A 20300-nucleotide genomic window follows, 5' to 3' on the forward strand; every position below is an offset into this window, starting at 1 on the left:
GTCAAGTTGCAGGGAACGGGGGACTTGCCTGCTCTAAAATTCTTGAGAGTTGCAGGACGGAATAAAAGACAAACTTTTACAAAAAGAGAACTACTGTCTCCAAGTCAAACAAGCAATCCAACAAGCAAGGTATTTTCAGTTCCTGTAAAGGTTAGATTTGATATACTTTCGGTCCTAAACGGCATTTAGCATCCGGAAATTTTAAATGATACGGCGGATCTTGACACGGTATTGATTTAGAATGTTTAGTAATAACATCAAAAATATTTTATGGACTTAGGATAGAAACAAATTATACCTATACTTGGAAAACAGAACCTTTACGATACAGACTTTTTCATTTTCAGAAAGACAAATGAAATAGAAACAAAAGCTTTCCTTTGGTTGAACTATGTGGAAAAGTCCTAAAAAAATATAATTTACACTTATAATTTCTCTGTAAAGTCATTAAATTTTACAAAATAATTTCAATTTATTACATACTAATGATTATTTAGTAATATTTAACTGATAGTAAGTTAGAGTTCCTCTATTTGATTAGTATGGTGATAACACGCCATCTCTAAATTAAACGTCATGGGAACTAGGTCGAAGGAATAGTCCATGTCTAACTTATTGGACTATTTTATTGCCTCAGCGAGCCCTTCTCCATGAAATTATTATCTAATTAGTGCACCTAAAAAATATACTGACGATGACATTTATTTCTGAGACATAGCTGGGCTTTTATATCATCGGTGGAGAACCAATCGAAGGTAAGGGTATCATTCTGTCTTAAAAATTGTTTGCCATATTTTATCTATTTGAACTTTCTTTTATGAGTTTATGTTGCAATTAACTATATATTTTTGATCTTTGTGCAGAATCTTATGCTATAATAATGCAAATTCTTATCTAGTTTGAGAAGTAAAATAAACTGTGTTGTGGCTAAAAAAAATTAGACCTAGTTTGTCAGCTGTGTTAGTGAATGTAGAGATACGTATGCATAATAGCTACCTGTGTCGGTGTATTTACTTGTAATACAGGTATTTATAATTTACGATATGTAGTAACTGTAAATTAATTTAATATCACCAAAAGCTGACACAACTATGCAGATAAATTGATTTCTTTTCTAACTTCCAATTCTGACTGAAAATAAAGTAATAATAGGAATATAATAATCCCACTTGAATATTCCCTATTAATTTCAAGTACCATATATCAGAGGAAAAAAATCTTCAGCTAAATTTTTTAAATGAAGCAATGTTGAAATTGTGCAATCAAGAATTTCCATTACATATTTTAACCCAAGAATGGATTATTTTTATAATGAGAACCTATTTTTTTGGAAATTCAGCTTATAAAGCACACAAAACTTCATAGTATTTCTTAGATAGTTTATAAGACAAATAGTAGTAAAGAAAGTTCAAGGAAGTAGATATGTAGGCACAGTAATTGCCTTCATACTTGTAGTTACATGATAATTCTTGCCTGTATTTATTGTACAACCAGCATAATATAAAGAGGTTTCAATACAAAATAGGTGCATTAAATAAAAGTAGATTATTTTTGCCACACCCCATATACTTTAAAGAGGTTGTATATGAGCCAAACTGACCAATAAAATGCACTCAATTTCTGAAAGAAATATGTATAGCCCTATGTAGAATATAGTAGCAGGTATTTTAAACTTGAACTTGAATTTAATATGAAAAGAGAAAGGTTTAAGTACTTGGTCTAAAAACTTCAAGGTTTTGATTCAGCTAATTAATGAATGAATGCATGTGATTACCTCAGTAAGTTGACTATCAGTGATACTCTGACATTCACTGATAAGCATGTAGTATAAACTATTCAACTGAACTATGCCTTGCATAATTTTATTTAGTGCACAGCTTGTTAGCAATAGTTCTTGATGGTTTTACTTTTGCCTGATATTAATTTATTCCCTGAAAGTATTTTAATAAAAACTGTTTCATTAATAAATATCATAATACCTTTTTGCATTCCTTTCTAGAAATGATGACTTACCTAACAGAGAAGAATTACCTAATATTTACAATTTGACTAAACATTTTTAAGAGTAAATGAATAAATAACATACCTACTGTATGTTATAAGTTATTATTCAGATATGGTCTTTTGTTATAATTTTGTATATTTTATGTTCTAGGAAACAAATATATTTATGGCATAGACAGCGGGTCATAATGGCCGATAAACACAGCCTGAACTATGATGTGAGAGAGTTAAAGTTAGGAGCCAGTTTCACTAATAATAAGGCATCACAGTACCACACTATCAAATGTAAGTATTAATTTTTAAACAGAATTAAAAAAATAAAGGTAAAGGTTGGTCACTACAACCTCCCTAATCATAGATACTATTTCATATGGTAATGATCAGATTTTCTTATTGTAAGATCTGTCTAATAATTCGGATTATATTTTGAAGCTTCAGTACACATTTCAAACATAATGGCACACTCACTGTAAGTATCCCATTCACCACATCTTCACCTTTGACCAAGCTTTAGAGAACAGCTGGGTATAGTTTTAGTAATTATAATATTTTAAGTTAAACAAGTATTTGGATAAATAAATGAATTGAAATACAAAATTATAAGCATTGCAATTTGCAAGCAATTATTAGCTATTCTATCTGACTATCATTTGTACAGTTTATGCAAGAATGTATAAAACAATATTCTAATGGTTGCATAATTATTTAAATCTTAAAACATAATTGCTAAAAAAAATATATTGTTTTAAACAAAATTCATTTTAGGTGAGGTGCTCCTGGACTCTTTTAACCTGATTTTAAAGTCCCAATAGAAGTATGCATCCTTTGCTTGGCTTACAGCCAGGATTGTTTGTTAATAATGAAACCTATTGAACTTACAGTTCAAGCAAGGTCATTGACCTATAATCCGTATTAGGTATTCAACCAATTTACATACATTACTGTTAAACATCAAAGTTCTCGTTCATTCTACAAGTAATAAGATTAAGCAAAAATATAGTGAAGGAAAAAGTCGCGGTTGGGAGGCCGTCATGTCGCGGGATTTACTTGATTTTTACAATGCGGGATGTGTTTTGGTGCTGCGGCAAAACACCATTCTGTTGGACATTCCTCTACCTTCCCAAATAAAATACCGCTATAACGTACTCACAAATAACGTAGCTCTCTGTTGTTAAAAGAATTTTCAAAATTGGTTCTACAGATCCATGGATTTCTACCCTACAACATAAAAACTTATTTATGCCATACCTAGAGGATGTCCTCTTTCATATAATTTTACAATGTTTGTAAAAAATGTTCTTCATATTTTTCAGATGACTTCAAGCCGGCGTCAGTTGACGTTAACAAAATGGCAACGGTGGATGTTGGAACAAATAATCAAGTGACCGTCACTGTACCACATTTGGGTTTGTATTAATTTGTCCGCATTATAGAAAAGACAAATCAAAAGCAATAGTTAGCACCAAACTTAATGTCGGCTCGTAACTAATTCCCAATCCATTTACGCGCATGTGTCCTATACAGATCGCGCAACCTTCTCTGCCCGATGGTACCTAACAAATTTCGTTTATATGGGCGTACACGTTCATTCCAAGTTTGGCAAGAGGTGCTAAAACCACGATTCAAAACAATCACGCAGAATTCTCAATAAAAAAAAATAAATATGTACATAGATTGTATCAAAATAATAACACGATTCAGTCTTTGCAAGAGGCATCATGTTGGCCGCGTAACGGGATGATTAGGTCACATAGGCAGTCGCCAGTAAGACTGGAAGCCAAACCCAAAATATTGAAAAGTATCCTGGGCAGATAATGCCTTACAGTTTTTTCCTAGACATATCTGGATTGTAAATGGGTTAGCGGCAAAGAATCTAAATACGTGAAGTATGCACCCAAATAAACACATTTCCATTAATAGTCCACTCATCTGGTTTTCTCAAACTTTGCAATAAATCTCGCAAAAACATCTGAATGTTGTTAATGTCTACTACTTGAATAATAATATATTTTTGTATAATGTATTATTTTTGTGCAATATATTGCATCTTTCCTGGTTTTGAAAATTTATTAAAGTTCCTAGTTATAAATAGAATTGAATAACGGGGTTTTTATTTGCATTCAGTTTAGATATTATGTAGATAAAAATAGTGTGTTTCACTCTACTTTTCCTTATGATATTGAAATATTTTACAGGACTGCCAAAAAAGGCAAATGAGCCTTTTTCAAGTAACTGCAGTTTCTTTGCACGAAATAAATTAAGAAAATGGATTTTCCAAGTGACGTATTGGTTTTTCCAAAGAAATAGCAACATAGTTTTAATGAGTTCTAGTTACACGTGAATGAGGAAAATTGGCGTACAATTATTGAAGACTGCTATTTAAGGTCGTCTTCATTACTTACTTATAAGAATCGTACACAATTATTGATTTTTATTGGGTCGAAACTGTCAGTTCCTTAACGATTTGAAATGTGCTAGTGCATCATTAGGAGTAGTGCCGGCTTATGCATTCTCGGGGCCCGGCAAGAATAGTACGGGGCCGTAACAATAAAAACGGGCCTCCTAAGTAAAAGCAGGACACTTATCTTGACTGAACTGCAAAACATTGAAATCACAAGTCCGTTCGGTTGCACAGGGACTCTTCAAGGCCTGGGTTCAGGGCCCTAGTGGCGCGGGGCCCATAGCGTACCACACCATTTGTTATTCTTGCTGTTGTATGGTTAATAAGGCATTATATGTTATTTTCTTTACTTATTGTGTAATTTTCTTACTGTTGAATTTCAAAGTTTATAATTCCCACCAACAGATGGCGCCGGGGTCCCACAGACGGTATTCAAAGGCAACCAGCGGCCCTACACCAAGGAGTGCGTGCTCATCATAGACAGGGTTACCGGCGAGATTACACTGGAGAAGCTCTCTAGTAATATACAGGTTAAAAAGACAAGGTCAGTCATATTTCAATTAACTTTCAAATAGGCCTATGAAAGCTCTTTCGAAACGTGAAAGTTAGGTGCACGGTTCCAAAGAGTTGGTCTCATGGAGAAGAACCGGCAAGAAACTCCATGGACACTCTTTTTAAAAGAAAATAAAATTAATTACATATTTCATACAGTTTTCTATCTAGTCCTGAGAATGTTATACAATACAAATTGAGCTAAAAATGTATTAATAAATTATACAAAATAATTTTAGTGCAATCATCTGCCTAGCCGCACTTTCTAAAATACAACACTTGACATTTCTATTATTACCTGATTAGTGATTACATTACGTCATTTGAAACCTTTACAATATGACAGTACATAATATTCCATTGATATTTATGGTTTAAGTAATAAAATTACTGTCTTCTGGTCTTAGCTTTGAATGGCTGATGTTACCGTTTTATTCGTCGCGTAATATACGTCAATACGGTCACAAAATAGACTTTAGAATTCTTAAATCAATCTCACAAAAGTGATTGAAACATACATTTATGTGTACAGGCACGTTTATCTTGAGCGTATTATTAAATATTACGTATTAGAAGACAATATGCAAATGTGCAACATCATCATCCTCCGAGCCTTTTTCCCAACTATGTAGGGGTCGGCTTCCAGTCTAACCGGATGTAGCTGGGTATCAGTGCTTTACAAGGAGCGACTGTCCTATCTGACCCCCTCAACCCAATACCCCTTGGTTAGACTGGTGTCAGACTTACTGGCTTCTGACTACCCCTTAACGACGAACGGCAAATGTGCAACAACCTTCATGAATCATCCATTTGAGGCATCCGTCACGCTACTATTCTACTGAGCCCGTTATAGAAAGCCGTGATAACTATTGCGTCATCAATTCGACTTAGAAAGTACCACACAAATAAAAGAATACTTGCCCATGACTCACTGACTTGCCTTTCACTGAAATGAACAAAAAAAGCTTAAAATTATGATGTAATTTAATAAGGTTGCTACTGTGAAAAGGTGTATTCCGTTATGGTAACAGTACTTACTTATACCGTGGTAGTACGCAGATGCAAAGTGATGTCATCGAAATAATTTAGACTCAAGCTATTTTCACTTGAAAGGTGGTAGACTTTCTTCAGTCATTTGTCTTCTTACTGAAATAAGTTCTACTCCTGTGTAATGATCGAGCTTGTTATATGACGAAAGCTGTCTAGTCTCCATAATGTGATAGTATTTTTGCCTTTATCTAGCTAGTAGTTGTCTTTGTAATTGATTTTATAGATTGTGGTCCTATTTGAGTAACTAAAATAATAAATACATAAATAATAATGTCGGGACACCTTTTCACACACGGTCGGTTAGCCCCATGGTAAGTTATTAATTAACTTGTAAAATGAAAAATTGTCTCCCCGAATCTAATAGAAAAGTTTTAATGGGGGGTGAAAATTCATAAATTGCAGTGATGATTGAGATTTTGATACCATAGCTGTTTGTTCTGAACAAATTCTCTTGTATGGGCCATGCTCATTTTGATTCTTCATTATTTTTACCTACATAGTCGATCCGTTTATATATTTTTCTAATACTTAGTTAATAATCTTCCTCCAGACAAGAAACGACTCAAAAGCCGCGGCCGCTGACGCCGGTGACGACAGACTTCACGAACACAACGCAGCGATCCACGTCACGCACGCGCGTCGCCACCAACCGACGCAGCGCCACTAATGCAGGTTTGTGCGATAGTGAGCTTTATGTTATTGCCTATACGGTTGAAATTGTGGCGTGAGCAACTGCAGCGCTACTAACGCTAACGTAGGTTTGTGCGATAATGTGTTCTATGTTATTAGCAATACGGTTGAAATTATGAAGGCAACCACCACAGTGCTGCTAACGCAAGTTTGTGCGATAATGTGCCTTGTGTCCTAGCTCATACGGTTAAAATTTTGACGTCAGCAACTGCAGTGCTACTAACGCAGGTTTGCGCAATAATGTGCCTCATGTTATTAGCAATACGGTTTGCAATTTGCAAATACGCTAAAAGAAAAACCATAAGGCCATGGTTGAATGTTCATCTCGTTTAACTAAGTTTATTTGACATCTAATATGTTTAAAAGTGCCATTTTTTACACGTCAAACGATATTGTCTTTAAAAGTCTAACATTTTTTTTTCAAAATTCAAAAATCCTATCTATCTATTTGTTTCAACTTATTGGTATTTTATCAACTGTCACATAGTTTATCAAGTACATATCTGTGCTATTTATCGTAACCTTACTGTTTACATTAGCAGTACCTGGTACGGGTCCGGCGAACCCCGCGGCGCGGTACAACGGCGCCGGCAACATCGCCAAGCCGCCCACACTCGTCAGATCTCCTCCCAGACAGAAGACTTCGCCCCCACAGGCTGCGCCGTAAGTTTTTTGATAAGAAGTTTATAGGGACAGTATTGACAATTTAGAGTACCTAAAAGTCCTATGTAAGAATTAGAATCTATTATTAGTAGTAGTAGTAGTCGTTAGAATTAGTATATTGCATTGCAACATCATAAATATCAATCTTAAAATATGTTTTGCAGAATAAAGTTTCCTACATTGATTTCTCATAGATTCAGGACATGTTTTCAGTAGATAAAACTCATATTTGAACGTTGAAATTTAATTTTTGAAGGTTGAATTAAAAATCACCAATGCTCAAGCAAAAATTCTTTAATCTGACATGTTATATTTGAACAGTTGGTCAGGCGGCGGCAACAGTACCCTAGCATCTCTCCCGATGATCGGGCTAGACGACTCGCTAGGCGGCCCCGCGGCTGCCGCGCCGGCCCCTGCACCCGCGCTGCCCAGCCTGGGCCCCGCCACGGGCCCCGCGCTGCCGAGCCTGGGCCCCAGCGCCGGGCCCCACGCCGCACACAACGGGTACGCGCGGCCCTACGAGCGGCCCGCACCCCCGGCGCCTGAGAGGCCCCATCACAATACTAACGCCTACCAGCCGCCACCTCAACACCATCAGGTAATATATTTTAACGTTTTGCAAAGTATAGCCGTTGCTTCATGCCCGGCAGTATCGTGACATAGTTTGAACAACACAACATAGAGTTATCATTAGAAATGTATTAATACAATGTAATCACATCGGGCGATAAGCGAGAGCCCTTTGCAGTTTATAATAGTCCAAAGAATCTGTGCTTTTTTTGGCTTAGTCACCAAGTGCAATTTTGACACTCATAGCATCGTTTCATAAATTGTATCTGCATTATCTTTTAAATTCTCTACATTTATTTATGTTCAGCCCCCGCAACAAGAGGACAGTTCGTCGAGCTCGTCGAGCGAGAGCGGCAGCGACTCGGACAGCGGCAGCGACAGCGACGACAACGACTCCAGCGCGCATCACTCCATACCCAACGGTCAGTACTACTCACATTTTATATTCAAGGCGTCCTTTTTAAAGCGAAAAGTATTTTTAATTGTATTTTGTTGTTTCTTGTGTAATAAAGAAAATATAAAAAATATTACATAATAAATAGTACAATATTATGAGTCATGGCAGTCATACATAATGGCATCAGACACATCTGTGAATAAAATTAATTATAAGACGTTATTTACCGACCTCCAGTGAAGGTTATGTGATATGATCTTCACAGCTGATCTTGTCATTGTAGTACAGTCTCTGAACAATTTTAAGTTATGAAACATTTTTTAAAACGATGCAAATAAATAGTGTCTGACTTTTCATAAAACTCTTGGTCTATTAGAAACAAAAACTTCGAAAAACATTCATGTGACAATCTTTTTTTACTAACTACTAAAGAAATACATTTCGTGTTCCAGGTACCGCGGCCCCGAACCCGGCGCTGCCCGCCGACGTCCTCAACGATGATCTCTGCCTGTCGGAGTCGGGCAGCGACTCCGACTGACCTCACGACAAGCCTTTATTTCATCGGGTGTGGGTGTCTTATTGTTTCAGCGTTTCTCTATCCACACAGATTACAACTCAAACTTGGCAAGTGTGCACAGATCATGACACTTTGTACTTTTAAACACGGAACAATACAAAAAGATTTTTTTTACATAATAATTATAACTAAATCTACATATAATTTATATACATATAAAAGACAGATTATCAGTTTTGTATTGTCTTTTATTTGTAAATAAAAATATTTAAAAAATGATTTAAAGGAGATGGCCAAATTTTCATAGAAAAAAAACCCAGAATCGACAGCAATGAAATGGTTACCAATAGGTTCTTTATGACAGACCTTTGATGGTGCCAAAAAATCCAGACTGAAATCCATGGGGTATAGGAGCTATATCATATTATCGCAAAAATAGGTTATGTTGAATATATGTTGATTTTCAAGATTATTAACATCAAAGGACATAAAAAAGCAAAGTAAACTAACATTATACAAGCCACTAGTAATAACCCCACAGTTTCAGAGTTGGCCTGGTGGTCTTATATTTAACCACTCCAGATGCGATTAAGCACCGACCTTACCTACTTGGAGAGGTTTCGCAGTTACATGCAACCTTCACAACTGGCTATGATATGTTTTTGGAGAAATTGTCTTTGAAAATCGCGCCATGTGACATTGTCAAATATAACAAATGACTTAGCAATGCAAAACGGTCCAATCACGAGTCTGCATTCAACTTCCAACGAACATCAAACAGTAAAAGTAAACTTTTTTGTGAACTAAAATCTTGATCGAAAAAACGTTATAAAAAGAGAACCCCATGGTTTTTAGATGATTTGAAATACTTTTTAAAATCCACAAATTATACTGAATCCAATCATACATATGAAGTTCCTGTCGACTCTGGGTCTTTTTTTGGCCATCTCCTTTTTACAACTTGTTATGAGAGTTGAATTTGTCTATGGCATGTGTTAACAATGGATGACTGTCATGCGATTTACAATTTATTTATTGTTCCATTTCTAAAATAATCCGTGTCCAAATGATATTATTCTGGGAATGAACGGTTTTAGGAAAGAAAGGCAATCGGATAGATGAAACCAACAGCAATCAAAATAATCATCAAACATTAAAAATACTTTTTATGATTTGTCAACCGATTCTCCTGTACATATGGCAATACAGCCAACTTATTTTACTTATTTTTATCAAATGTCCTTAGAATTTATGTTTAATCGGCCAAGATATAATCTAACTCAATTTAAAATACTCATAGGTTGCTTGTTGGTGTCAAGTACCCAATTATATTGGTTCTGCAGGAACTTGTGTAAAAATATGATGATTATACCGTTGACATCCCGTCGCCGAGACTACGGCGCTTGCTCTAGTGTTACATGTAAACTTGCCATGTTTTGAAATATTTTTGTAATGTAAGAGATGGTACATTAAAGTATAATATTTTTATGTCAGATTTATTTTATTCATAATTTTTAAGTAAAATGAACTTAATTGTTATGTATTGTTGACATAATTAAAGATAATCGTAACGTGCCTCATGTGAACATAGATATTTTTTTTATTTTATGCCAATATTTGTAAAAGATAGGATTAAGTAAGTACGTAATGATTGGTAATAATATTTTATCGCGATGTTCATTTATTTAAATTTAGTTGATATCTAAAAATTGCAATAATCCTTTGTACAGGAAGATTACGAGAGTAAATATTGTAATATAATGATAAACATGATAGTTTGTCGAGAGATATAAATCGTTTGTATGTACATAGAAATGAGAGAACTTAATTATATTATAATAGGGTTGTTGTGGTTGTTAACTCGCAAAACCTGGAATTGTGTGCCTTCAGCAAACTACATTGCTAATTTATTTTGGATCATTACGTCTTCTAATATTGAAAGACGTTACCTACCCAATTATGTCCACATGCTCTTTTTACTTATGAGAATATAGACAAAAATATGAAATGAACCTGTTGTATTATTTCACTTTTTCTTCCCTGTATAGTTAGATATTATTCTTTAAATAAAAACCTAATCGGTCAAGCTTACAACAAAGACCTAGACGAGGATTTAGGAGATCAACAAACCGTTTATTGTCAGTGGGTGAGATTCTTCAGAATGGTCGGTACAAAGCAAGGTTCCAAGAAACAGTTGTATTGCCGGATTGGATTCAGACCCAACATACGTTTCGCTCCAGTAATTCTGTAGATGTGAGTGAGTTTAAAATCAACTGAAAAAACAATGGTAAGCTGTAAAGTTGAAATAAAAATGAAACCGAGATCTGCATAAAATTGCTGTCAATTGAGGTTGCTCTCCTCTTGCTGTATGCTTCAGATACCGTTTTGGGTAGTTTTTGGGACGAAATGCTACCACTGCTGCTGATTGTCACTGTCAAAATGTGAAGCGTGTCAACCGTCTGTCAGTTTCGGGGAAATAGAGTTAGCGCTTCGCATTTCTTGTTACCGTTCTTTATCAATTTGTTTGAAGAATTGTTTACTTACGTGATTGCTTATTTTATAACAGGCACAATTTAGCCGGAATTATATGTAAATCATTAACCTAATATATCATGTTGTGAGTATTTCAAGGTGGTCGTTACAAATGAAAATGTCTAACTCACTTTCGAGTACTAAAAGTCACTCGAAAAAGTCGAATAGCAGCAGAGAACGTGATAGAAACAAGTCTGTAGCATCAGAATCAGGAGGCTCCAGTCAGTGCGACACTCCTCCGCTCAATGAAAAGGTAAAACATTTATATCGTTGAGGTTATACACAATAATTTGTGGGATTTTCACTTGGCGCCTATATTCCCTCAGCGCATAAAGAGGTCCAATCTCAGTTTTAGAACCTCGTAGGAAAGTGCTAAAAAAATCGACAAAATTTAAAAAAGCATTGACAAATACGCAAAACCACCTATAAAAGCCACAAATACACCTACTTTCAAAAATTCGTTAAAAATTGAATATTTTTTTCCTAGGATGGAAGCTCATCACAAGGCAAGTTCGCGGGCATCAGCCCCGACTCTGTGGTCTGCATGGCCGAGCAGGCTGGCCATGAGGTCAATACGGAGGCCATCACAAACCTGGCTGAGGATGTCAGCTACAAACTTAGGCAGACTATTAGTGTAAGTGTTAAACTATAGATAAACATCTACATAGTTACATTATTTTTAACTTAATCTTATAAAGAATATTATGTATGTATTCTATTTTTATGCCCACTACTGGGCCAAGGTCTTAAGTAGACAAGGTCATTGATCAGCACACTTTCTCAAGGCTGATAAACAAATGAACTTTATTGAAAATCTTCACAACTGTTAGATCGTTCAATACCCTTAGTCATTGAAATAACTCTCAAATGCGTATTTCTGTATATATGGAGGGTATATTGGGACTGCAGGAAATTATCTAAAATAAATTATTATTTCATTTTCATAAATGATGAAGCTTACTAGCAAGCATAAAAAGTCTCTTGAAAGTCAAAGTCTATTTGAAAGCAACATTCTGAACTTCTATAGATATATTTTGGCACCAGTTGACAATTTATGACTTATCTAATTAAGACAAGAGACTGGAAGCCAACCCCAACATAGTTGGGAAAAAGGCTCAGAGAATTTTAAAATTGGTGCACAACAACTGTAATTCCAGTTGCACACAGTACCCATTATTAATTTTATTTCTTCCAGACCTTAGCTCTACACAGTGAGATGATGAAGAAGACGACGGTAGACAGCTGGGACGTGAACTCAGTGCTCATGTTGTCTGACACCAGCCCGGTGGTCGGCTCCTGTGTCACACAGTATGCTACGCTGGGTGAAGAGAAGCTTTGTGTACCACTTGTAAGTTAAATCAGTTAACCTGCCATATTTTTATAACCATTATTGGCCCTTTGAGTAGAAAGAAAACAGGTTTTTTGATAGCTATAAGTTCAATGATAACGGCTTCTATGCCAGCAATTAGAAGACGATAGAATATCAATTTGCACGTATTTGCACAATATGGTATACAACATGAATAAAAATGTGTCTTCAAACACATATGAACAAGTCCTTAATGTCTGAAATACTTTCAAGTATCGTTATAGCATAGATAGATATTACATTAACAGAGCTTTTCACATATTGTATTACGGAATTATTGACACAGGAATAAACTTTTTACACCAAAACCTTACAAAAATCCTAGCAAAAAAAATTTTCATTTATATATATATGTTTCTCTCACATTGCAGGACAACTTAGTGAATGTAACGGAATTTGCGCTGACACCACAGAGCTATGTGTACAGCTCTGTAGCTACAGTGTCAGTGGAATGGATCACAGACGACAAGAGTCTCAATAATAGCAGTAATATTAGCGTCAATCTGCAGAACTATTATACCAAAGTTGCAAGAGGTAAGTTTGAGATGAATTTATAGAAAAAAAATCCTTTCAAAAAGAAAGGCAGGGATTAAATCCGTGGAAAAACTTACCTCCCCACTCAGAGACATTTAATGATTACTTAAGTCACTCCTTAGTGTCGGAATGCCATACAAATCCTTCACTAAGGGATGGCTTAAGTAACATTAAATAGTTATTCATAAAATACTGTACTTAAGATTAATACACAATTTTATTATAATTTCTTTGTGTCGTATTTCAAACTAAAATTGCCAGCTTCTATGCTAGGCGAAGGCAAATCTAAAGCTTTGAGAGTCTTAAAAGATCCAAACAAAAAAAAAAGATATTTCCCAGCCCTGGGGTATCCCTTTCATTCTCGATAGTTTTAACATAATTATCATTAAAAAAATATCCCTTTTCCAGCCATATTAAACCTCCGTAAAAAACCAAAAGAGCTTGCAGTAGAAGATTTGACGACGAACACTCGCATCGGACCAATATTCCCCAACCTGTTCAACTTGGCCGTCCTCGTTCTGAATGATGACAACTTGAACGCTCTGAACGTGCCGGCCAAGAAACCTCTGCAGTCTAATGTGTTGGATATGGTGGATGCGCTGTGTTCTAATCCTTGTAGTTTGGATACTAATATACAGCAACAGGTGAGTTTTCATTTGATTAATTAACAAAGTTGTATGTATGTAACTTTTGACAGGCCTTTGTAAAATTAGAAGGTTCTAAATTCTTTGTTTTGGAATCTTTTTATTCTCTTATTCTTTGCTGCACTATTAAAACGCGAAACAAAAAAATTTGAGAAAGTTTTTGTACAATTATAATTTTTTTATAATATCTATTTATAATCCTATTCTAAATGGAGAACTACAGTTTTTATAATAAAATCACTTTTATTTGTTGCAAGTACTAATATCGACAATCTTTTCATTAGTTTTGCACGTCAAACAAAACTACATTATTAGTCTTAATTCCATTCGTCTTAAGTACCTACAAGTGGTAATACAATATTAATAACTACATGAATAATAATGCAATTATTGTTATTTCAGTTCCAGAGATTATTTCCAGTGATGGTATCTAATATACTTGGCAATGGATCACTCGCGGAGAAGATGGTCGCAATACTCACTAAAATCACAAGGACATGGCCTTCGTTTATTACGATAGGTGAGATTTAACATGGTTAATTGACGAATTAACTTTACTAACTGAATATTATTAGGGGAAGTGTTTGCACTTCAGAGTAAAAGTTAAACGCTGTTAAGAGTTATACAGTGAGCGAACAAAGCCCAACTTCACCGACAGGATAAACATCTGCTTTTTTCTTAAAATAATTGTTTACTTTGTAAATTGAATGTTGATATCATATCATTTTAACCTAACGGTATGTTTTTGCTGCACTTGGGTCTAAAAATTCCAGCTACTAATCGCCGGGACAGAACCTCAATTACTAATATTGCAAAAAAACCCTATTTAACTACTACACTCTTTGCCAATAGATTTGCTATTTCTTAGCAATAAGGTTCAAAATTACATTTCCTTTAAAGTTCCTGAATTGTTTATTTTGTTTTCCAGGCAAAGGCATCCTCTTCGACTACCTAGCACAAGGCAGCAAGGAACGCTTAACAGCGCCGATGATCAAGTGCGTGATGGCGCTCGGGCGCCGCGCGCTGGTGGAGTGCCTGGCCGACCACCTCGACCACATCGACGACTGCCTGCACGCGCCCCGGCGGAACCATCTGCAGACTGATCTTAGGGAAACTATACTTGTGAGTAGATATAGTGCTGTTATTTTGAGGATGAGTTTGGTTGGTGATTTCGTCTTTATGGTCTTTTGAATAAGGTTGGAAGTAAGTTTTTCGATACTTACCGCGGCCCTGGTACGCTAAGGACACGAGAAGAGAAGTTGGTGGTTTTTAGTCAGTAAAAGACTGACACTTCTTACCACGCACCACTCATAGCGCGAGAAGCTTGTTACAAAATTAGTCGAGTGTATTCAGTTGTTCCAAAAATATCCTGCCATAAAAAAAGATCTTCAGATAACTAAGAAAGAGAGTAAATCCTACACTCTTCTTATATTAGGGCTAATTTTACTGACAGTCAATAACGAAATGTTCCTAAATGCGCCAATAAAGTTTATCACGATATTTTTTTCTCCAGGACGTGTCGAGCTGTCTACTCAGATCTGAACCCACTACATACCTGGAAGACTATGTGACGACAGACTACACGCTGTATGAGATGCTCGGCGACTCCTTACTGCCGAGGCGGATGATATTCTCTTACACAGGTAAGAAAATGGTTTCACAGATTCTGAGGCTCAAGGGGCCTAAAAATAGTAATAGCCCAAACAGTGTATAGTTAAAAAAATGCGTAGTTCAATATTTACTTGGAAATCCTAAATTATTAAATTAAGTGAAATTACGCTGGTTTTTTTATACGAATCTAGACACACGGCAGTGTGTCCGCCAAGTTCGAGCAAAAAAAGCGACACACCGGCCGTGGGTTATATTACACGAACCATTTCGGGCCAAATTCGACCCCCCTATAACTCAAAATCTATTTTATTTACGCATATCAAATTTCTAGTATCTGTTGAGACCCCCTCACTTATCTAAAATACAAAATTTCATTAATATACCTATTGTAGGTCTTGAGATATTGACGTCAGAAAATCGCTATTTTTACTATACACTCACTGACTGACTCACTCATCAAAAACCTAGACCACTTCCAATGGTCGTATTGACTTGAAATTTGGCATGGAGGTAGGTCTTTATGTCAAGGTAAAGGAAAAAATCTGAAAATGGCCAAGTGTGAGTCGGTTTCAAAATAATGAAGGTATTTATACCCCTAGGGAACTAAAACGAACTAAATTTATCTATATTTATATAATATATCTTCGAATGGTCGTACCGATCTGAAATTCGTTACAAAGGTTTGTATTTAGTCAAAGTAAAGTAAAAATCTGAAAACGGCCAAGTGTGAGTCACTTTCGAAAATAACGAATGTGTAACTTTGATCCACGAACATAATATATGATGACATGTCATGTCAGTCAGTTGGTAAATCTAGGCCATTTAGTTAATCTAGTTTATTTCTTTGTAAGAAGCATAGTGCATATTCAAAACTTAATAATAAGAAAACAATAAAATAAACAACCTTACAAAAATAAATGAAATCCCACCCAAAACAAAAATGTGAAAGACTGCCAAGTTCGATGAAATGGGAATACTTCGCCTATAAAAGAAGTGAGATCTGAATAAGTACCAAGTTCCATACACATACCTTAGTTAAAAATAGTTATTTTTTAATGATGTTACTTGGCAAGTTTTAATAGAAAATTAAATACTTGATTCATTGCGTTTAGTAGGTTTATGACAAGGTGTGTGAAAACTTGCCAAGTAACATCATTAAAAAGTAACTATTTTTAACTGAGGTATGTGTATGGAACTTGGTACTTATTCAGATCTCACTTCTTTTATAGGCGAAGTATTCCCATTTCATCGAACTTGGCAGTCTTTCACATTTTTGTTTTGGGTGGGATATTTATCTTTAGTTAGCGTATGGAAAAACTTCAGTTCGACAAAGGACAATTTATCAAAACCTTCAATACCCAGGCTCTTTAACTTTTTTATTAAATCCAACAATTTGTTGCAGACAAAGTCACAAAAACGGACACATCACCAGAGCGGACGGCTGACGAAGAATTCACATACACCCCCATTCGGCCGGTCATGAAGCGACCGAAACTCCGCCTCATCCCCACCACCACAGCTTTAAGAAACGGCACCCACAGGGAAAACGTCTTCGAACCAACCAACTTTAAAAGTGATAAGTGCATAAGAATCAAAATTAAAAGTTGTCGGACGATAATAAGACAGCCAGTGAGGACTCCAGTGACGAATTATGTGTCTAGTACCCAGTATAAAGGTGTTGTAGTCGCGAGCGGTCTACTCAATAGGTTTAGGTATAAACTCAACAAGTCTAGTGAGCCGTTTCCAATATTTGGAGCAGTTTTGTTGTAAGCTTTACTTTATTATTATTATACATAAATTATTACATTTTGATGGTGTTGTTTTAATTTACCTGCCAATTAAAGTGCAACGTAATTTCGTTGACGTGTGTCAGTCCATTTCTACTGAGCCAAGTGGGCTGTCCATACATTAGTTCATGCCTCTGAACCTTCATGCCACATAATTAAAATATGAGCTTTATGTATCGCTCTTTAGATATATAATACTTTACATTGGCAACATAAAAAAAGCAGACATTTCGCTGTCAAGCGAGCTTACCGCCGTCACACTGATATGTGGCCAATCTAAAGGAATATTTATTTTGACCGACTAAACAGACTTCATCCCCTGCACACTCACGCAGTCCATGGATTGTCACTAACAAATTCTCCAAGCTACAACTCAAAGTAAAAAAAATATAACCGGACCTGAGATTAGCGGATACTATCAAAAACACCTGTTGATTAAATAATGTCGGATTTCCCAATGATCCAACGTCATCATAGCAGGAAGGAGTATTACCATACCTATAGTAATCTGTGGTGTGTGTATTACTAAGCCATTTCCAAGTGCTGAATACCTGTAATTTCCACCAGATGGCAATGACGATAGATATAAGCGTAAGTGGAGTGTTAGGTAGTTTTATTTATAAATAATTTGTCTGATATCCTCAAATTAGACCAAATCATCATTTTAGGAGTGTTGTGAGTAACAAGTTATATCTTATATCAGAATCATGGCTCACATCCATCCTTTGACTGTCTCATCCTCCTCCGAGCCTTTTTCCCAACTATGTTGGGGTCGGCTTCCTTCCTTTGACTGTCTCTGACCAAAAAAATGCGATATCTTCGTGAAATGTTGGTTTGTTGTGTTTGGGATGAGAACTATTGTGACTGAGACTGTACATAGACGGTATGTAACCGAGTATATAGAAGAAGTAGCGAGTAGCTATACAGAGGTAGGTAGGTACACAGCGACAGTATAAATCGGAGTTCATTTAAATAGTCTAAAGTCCTCATAACAACTTTGTATTCAGGTACGTAACATTTTATCTAGCACTACTATTTCGCTGTTATAAAATGCGAGTCGTCTTCCATCGTCAAAAAATCTCGTTTCCATTCTTTTACGTCTTTCCTCTTTCGAATCTAGAGCGATGGATGGGCACAAGTTTTACTACCGCAACATTGTTATGCGGGATATCGAGTTCACAAAGAAAATCCTGGACGAATTAAAATAGAGTGGTTTATTTTATTGAACAGCTTACTGAACTAAAGTATTATTTGTTAAGACCCTTTTTTAACCGACTTCCCAAAAAGGAGGAGGTTCTCAATTCGTCGGGATCTCTTTTTTTTTTTTTTATGTATGTTCACCGATTACTCGGAGATGCCTGAACCGATTTGCAAATTTTTTTTTTGTTTGATATTGTTTACCTCCCAGGTGGTCCCATAGTCACCAGGTCAGGATCTGATGATGAAAACCCTGAGAAATCGAGGGCAACTTTCGAAAATTGTAGGCATACGTAGGGTAAAAGCTTGACACTAAGGCGTATGTCTGATAACACTATGCAACAGGGAAGGTTTGAAGCTGACCTGATGACGGAGACCAGCGAAGGTCGAGGGAACTTGACAATTGAATATGTAAACTACCTCGTGTTTGGGCTTATATTGTTCGTATTGATGAGAACTTTCCACTGCGGATATGACATACGGATAGTGACAACTATGCTTGTCACTGAAAAGCTAAAAATAAAAAACTTTTTACAAAAAAATAAAACCGACTCCCAAAAAAACTGAAAAGCAAAAAAAAACTTTTTCATCCCACCATCTCGGAAATAGTAGTTTTACTCTTTGATATCTGAGCACAAAAGCCGTTTTTATTGAGAGTTATTAAAATTGAGCCCGCGGTTAAAAAGCAACTTTGCACTCTTGTATAACAAATAACTATTCTTAGGTGCATCGGCCTAGAAGTCGGTGGCGAAATAAACTTAGTTACATCCATTAGACACTGACTTCTAGGCCGATGCACCTAAGAAAAGTTTTTTTTGCTTTTCAGTGTTTTTGGGAGTCGGTTTTATTTTTTTGTAAAAAGTTTTGTCACTGTAAAATTTAAGGCGAAGCTATCATAATTTTTATACTTAATTGAAAAACATATTACCTACGCCAAGCAAGTAGCAATTTTGTGCAATAGTTCTATAAAGTCTTGAGTCCAAAGATAGCGATGTAAAATCCGTGGAATTGCATGTCTGTATAAAATTTTCATCGTTACAAAAGTTCTGATACTGAGGAAAAGTTGTGACGTCGTTTTGGAAAACCCAGACCAAATATTTATTTTCGTATACAAAAAGGCAGTTCTATAGAAATGCAAATACACGAGTCTTTGATCATTCTGCCTGTGATCATTGACGAGGTAATTAAATCTGCAAATAGCTGCCAAAACCACTTGAAAGTTGAGGCGGCGTTTGGCAGACGACACAATGCGATTCTATCAGATCGCCGTGGCTTTACAATTGATAGGATTTTCATTGTCTGGAGACTGGCTGGGTGTCTCAGATTTTGTCTACTTGTGGTAGATCGTTTTAACTTTTCAAATTATAGATGTTTGTCTGTATATCATTAGATTTATTTATTTTTTATAAACTTACTCAGATGATACCAGAATGATGATCCCTTCTTTTGTCAGTACCTACAGCAGGAGGGAATGCCCAACTTAAACTCAGCTTGGAAGTTCCTGGAGCCCTTTGAGTACCTTACCTACCTGTGCCGCGGGTAACCCTTTCGATCAATCCCGCAGCTCCGGCAGGCTTAGACCTGAAACCTGGGGAAGGCTTTACCGGATAAATTCTATAGTTTGTGTTTGTAGTTATCTTTTCATTTCACTAGTTGTTCATGCTCTGTGACGTGGACTCTGAATTAAATAGGTAAAAACAGTTCTTAACTATGAAATTTTCAGAACTTCTAATTAGACTACAATTCGTTGGCTTCAATTTCAATAAAAGGCACCTTCCCTCA

The 20300-nt window shown here is 35.9% G+C and overlaps 2 protein-coding genes across 3 annotated transcripts; both read left to right on the plus strand.

The window, feature by feature from the left end:
* The first annotated feature begins 542 nt into the window (after positions 1–542).
* LOC110384396 (ell-associated factor Eaf) lies at positions 543–9076 on the plus strand. 2 transcript variants are annotated; one of them, XM_021345673.3, is made up of 9 exons: positions 543–755; positions 2156–2289; positions 3318–3410; positions 4811–4949; positions 6558–6679; positions 7237–7360; positions 7682–7958; positions 8238–8352; positions 8780–9076. In XM_021345673.3, exons 2-9 carry the CDS (start codon positions 2193–2195, stop codon positions 8863–8865), a joined length of 1053 nt encoding a protein of 350 aa, XP_021201348.2. In that variant the 5' UTR covers positions 543–755; positions 2156–2192; the 3' UTR covers positions 8866–9076. The 2 variants fall into 2 exon arrangements, with proteins under 2 accessions (XP_021201348.2, XP_021201349.2); XM_021345674.3 differs by having other exon boundaries at positions 7240–7360.
* Positions 9077–11297: 2221 nt separating this feature from the next.
* On the plus strand, positions 11298–17346 carry LOC110384429 (uncharacterized). Its single transcript, XM_021345711.3, has 9 exons — positions 11298–11629; positions 11864–12010; positions 12572–12724; positions 13117–13279; positions 13688–13923; positions 14326–14443; positions 14852–15045; positions 15437–15566; positions 16937–17346. The coding sequence occupies exons 1-9, from the start codon at positions 11489–11491 to the stop codon at positions 17302–17304; spliced, it is 1650 nt and encodes a 549-aa protein (XP_021201386.3). The 5' UTR covers positions 11298–11488; the 3' UTR covers positions 17305–17346.
* Positions 17347–20300: the final 2954 nt, after the last annotated feature.

The sequence above is a fragment of the Helicoverpa armigera genome, chromosome 13, assembly GCF_030705265.1.
Source record: "Helicoverpa armigera isolate CAAS_96S chromosome 13, ASM3070526v1, whole genome shotgun sequence".
Lineage (NCBI taxonomy): Eukaryota > Metazoa > Arthropoda > Insecta > Lepidoptera > Noctuidae > Helicoverpa > Helicoverpa armigera.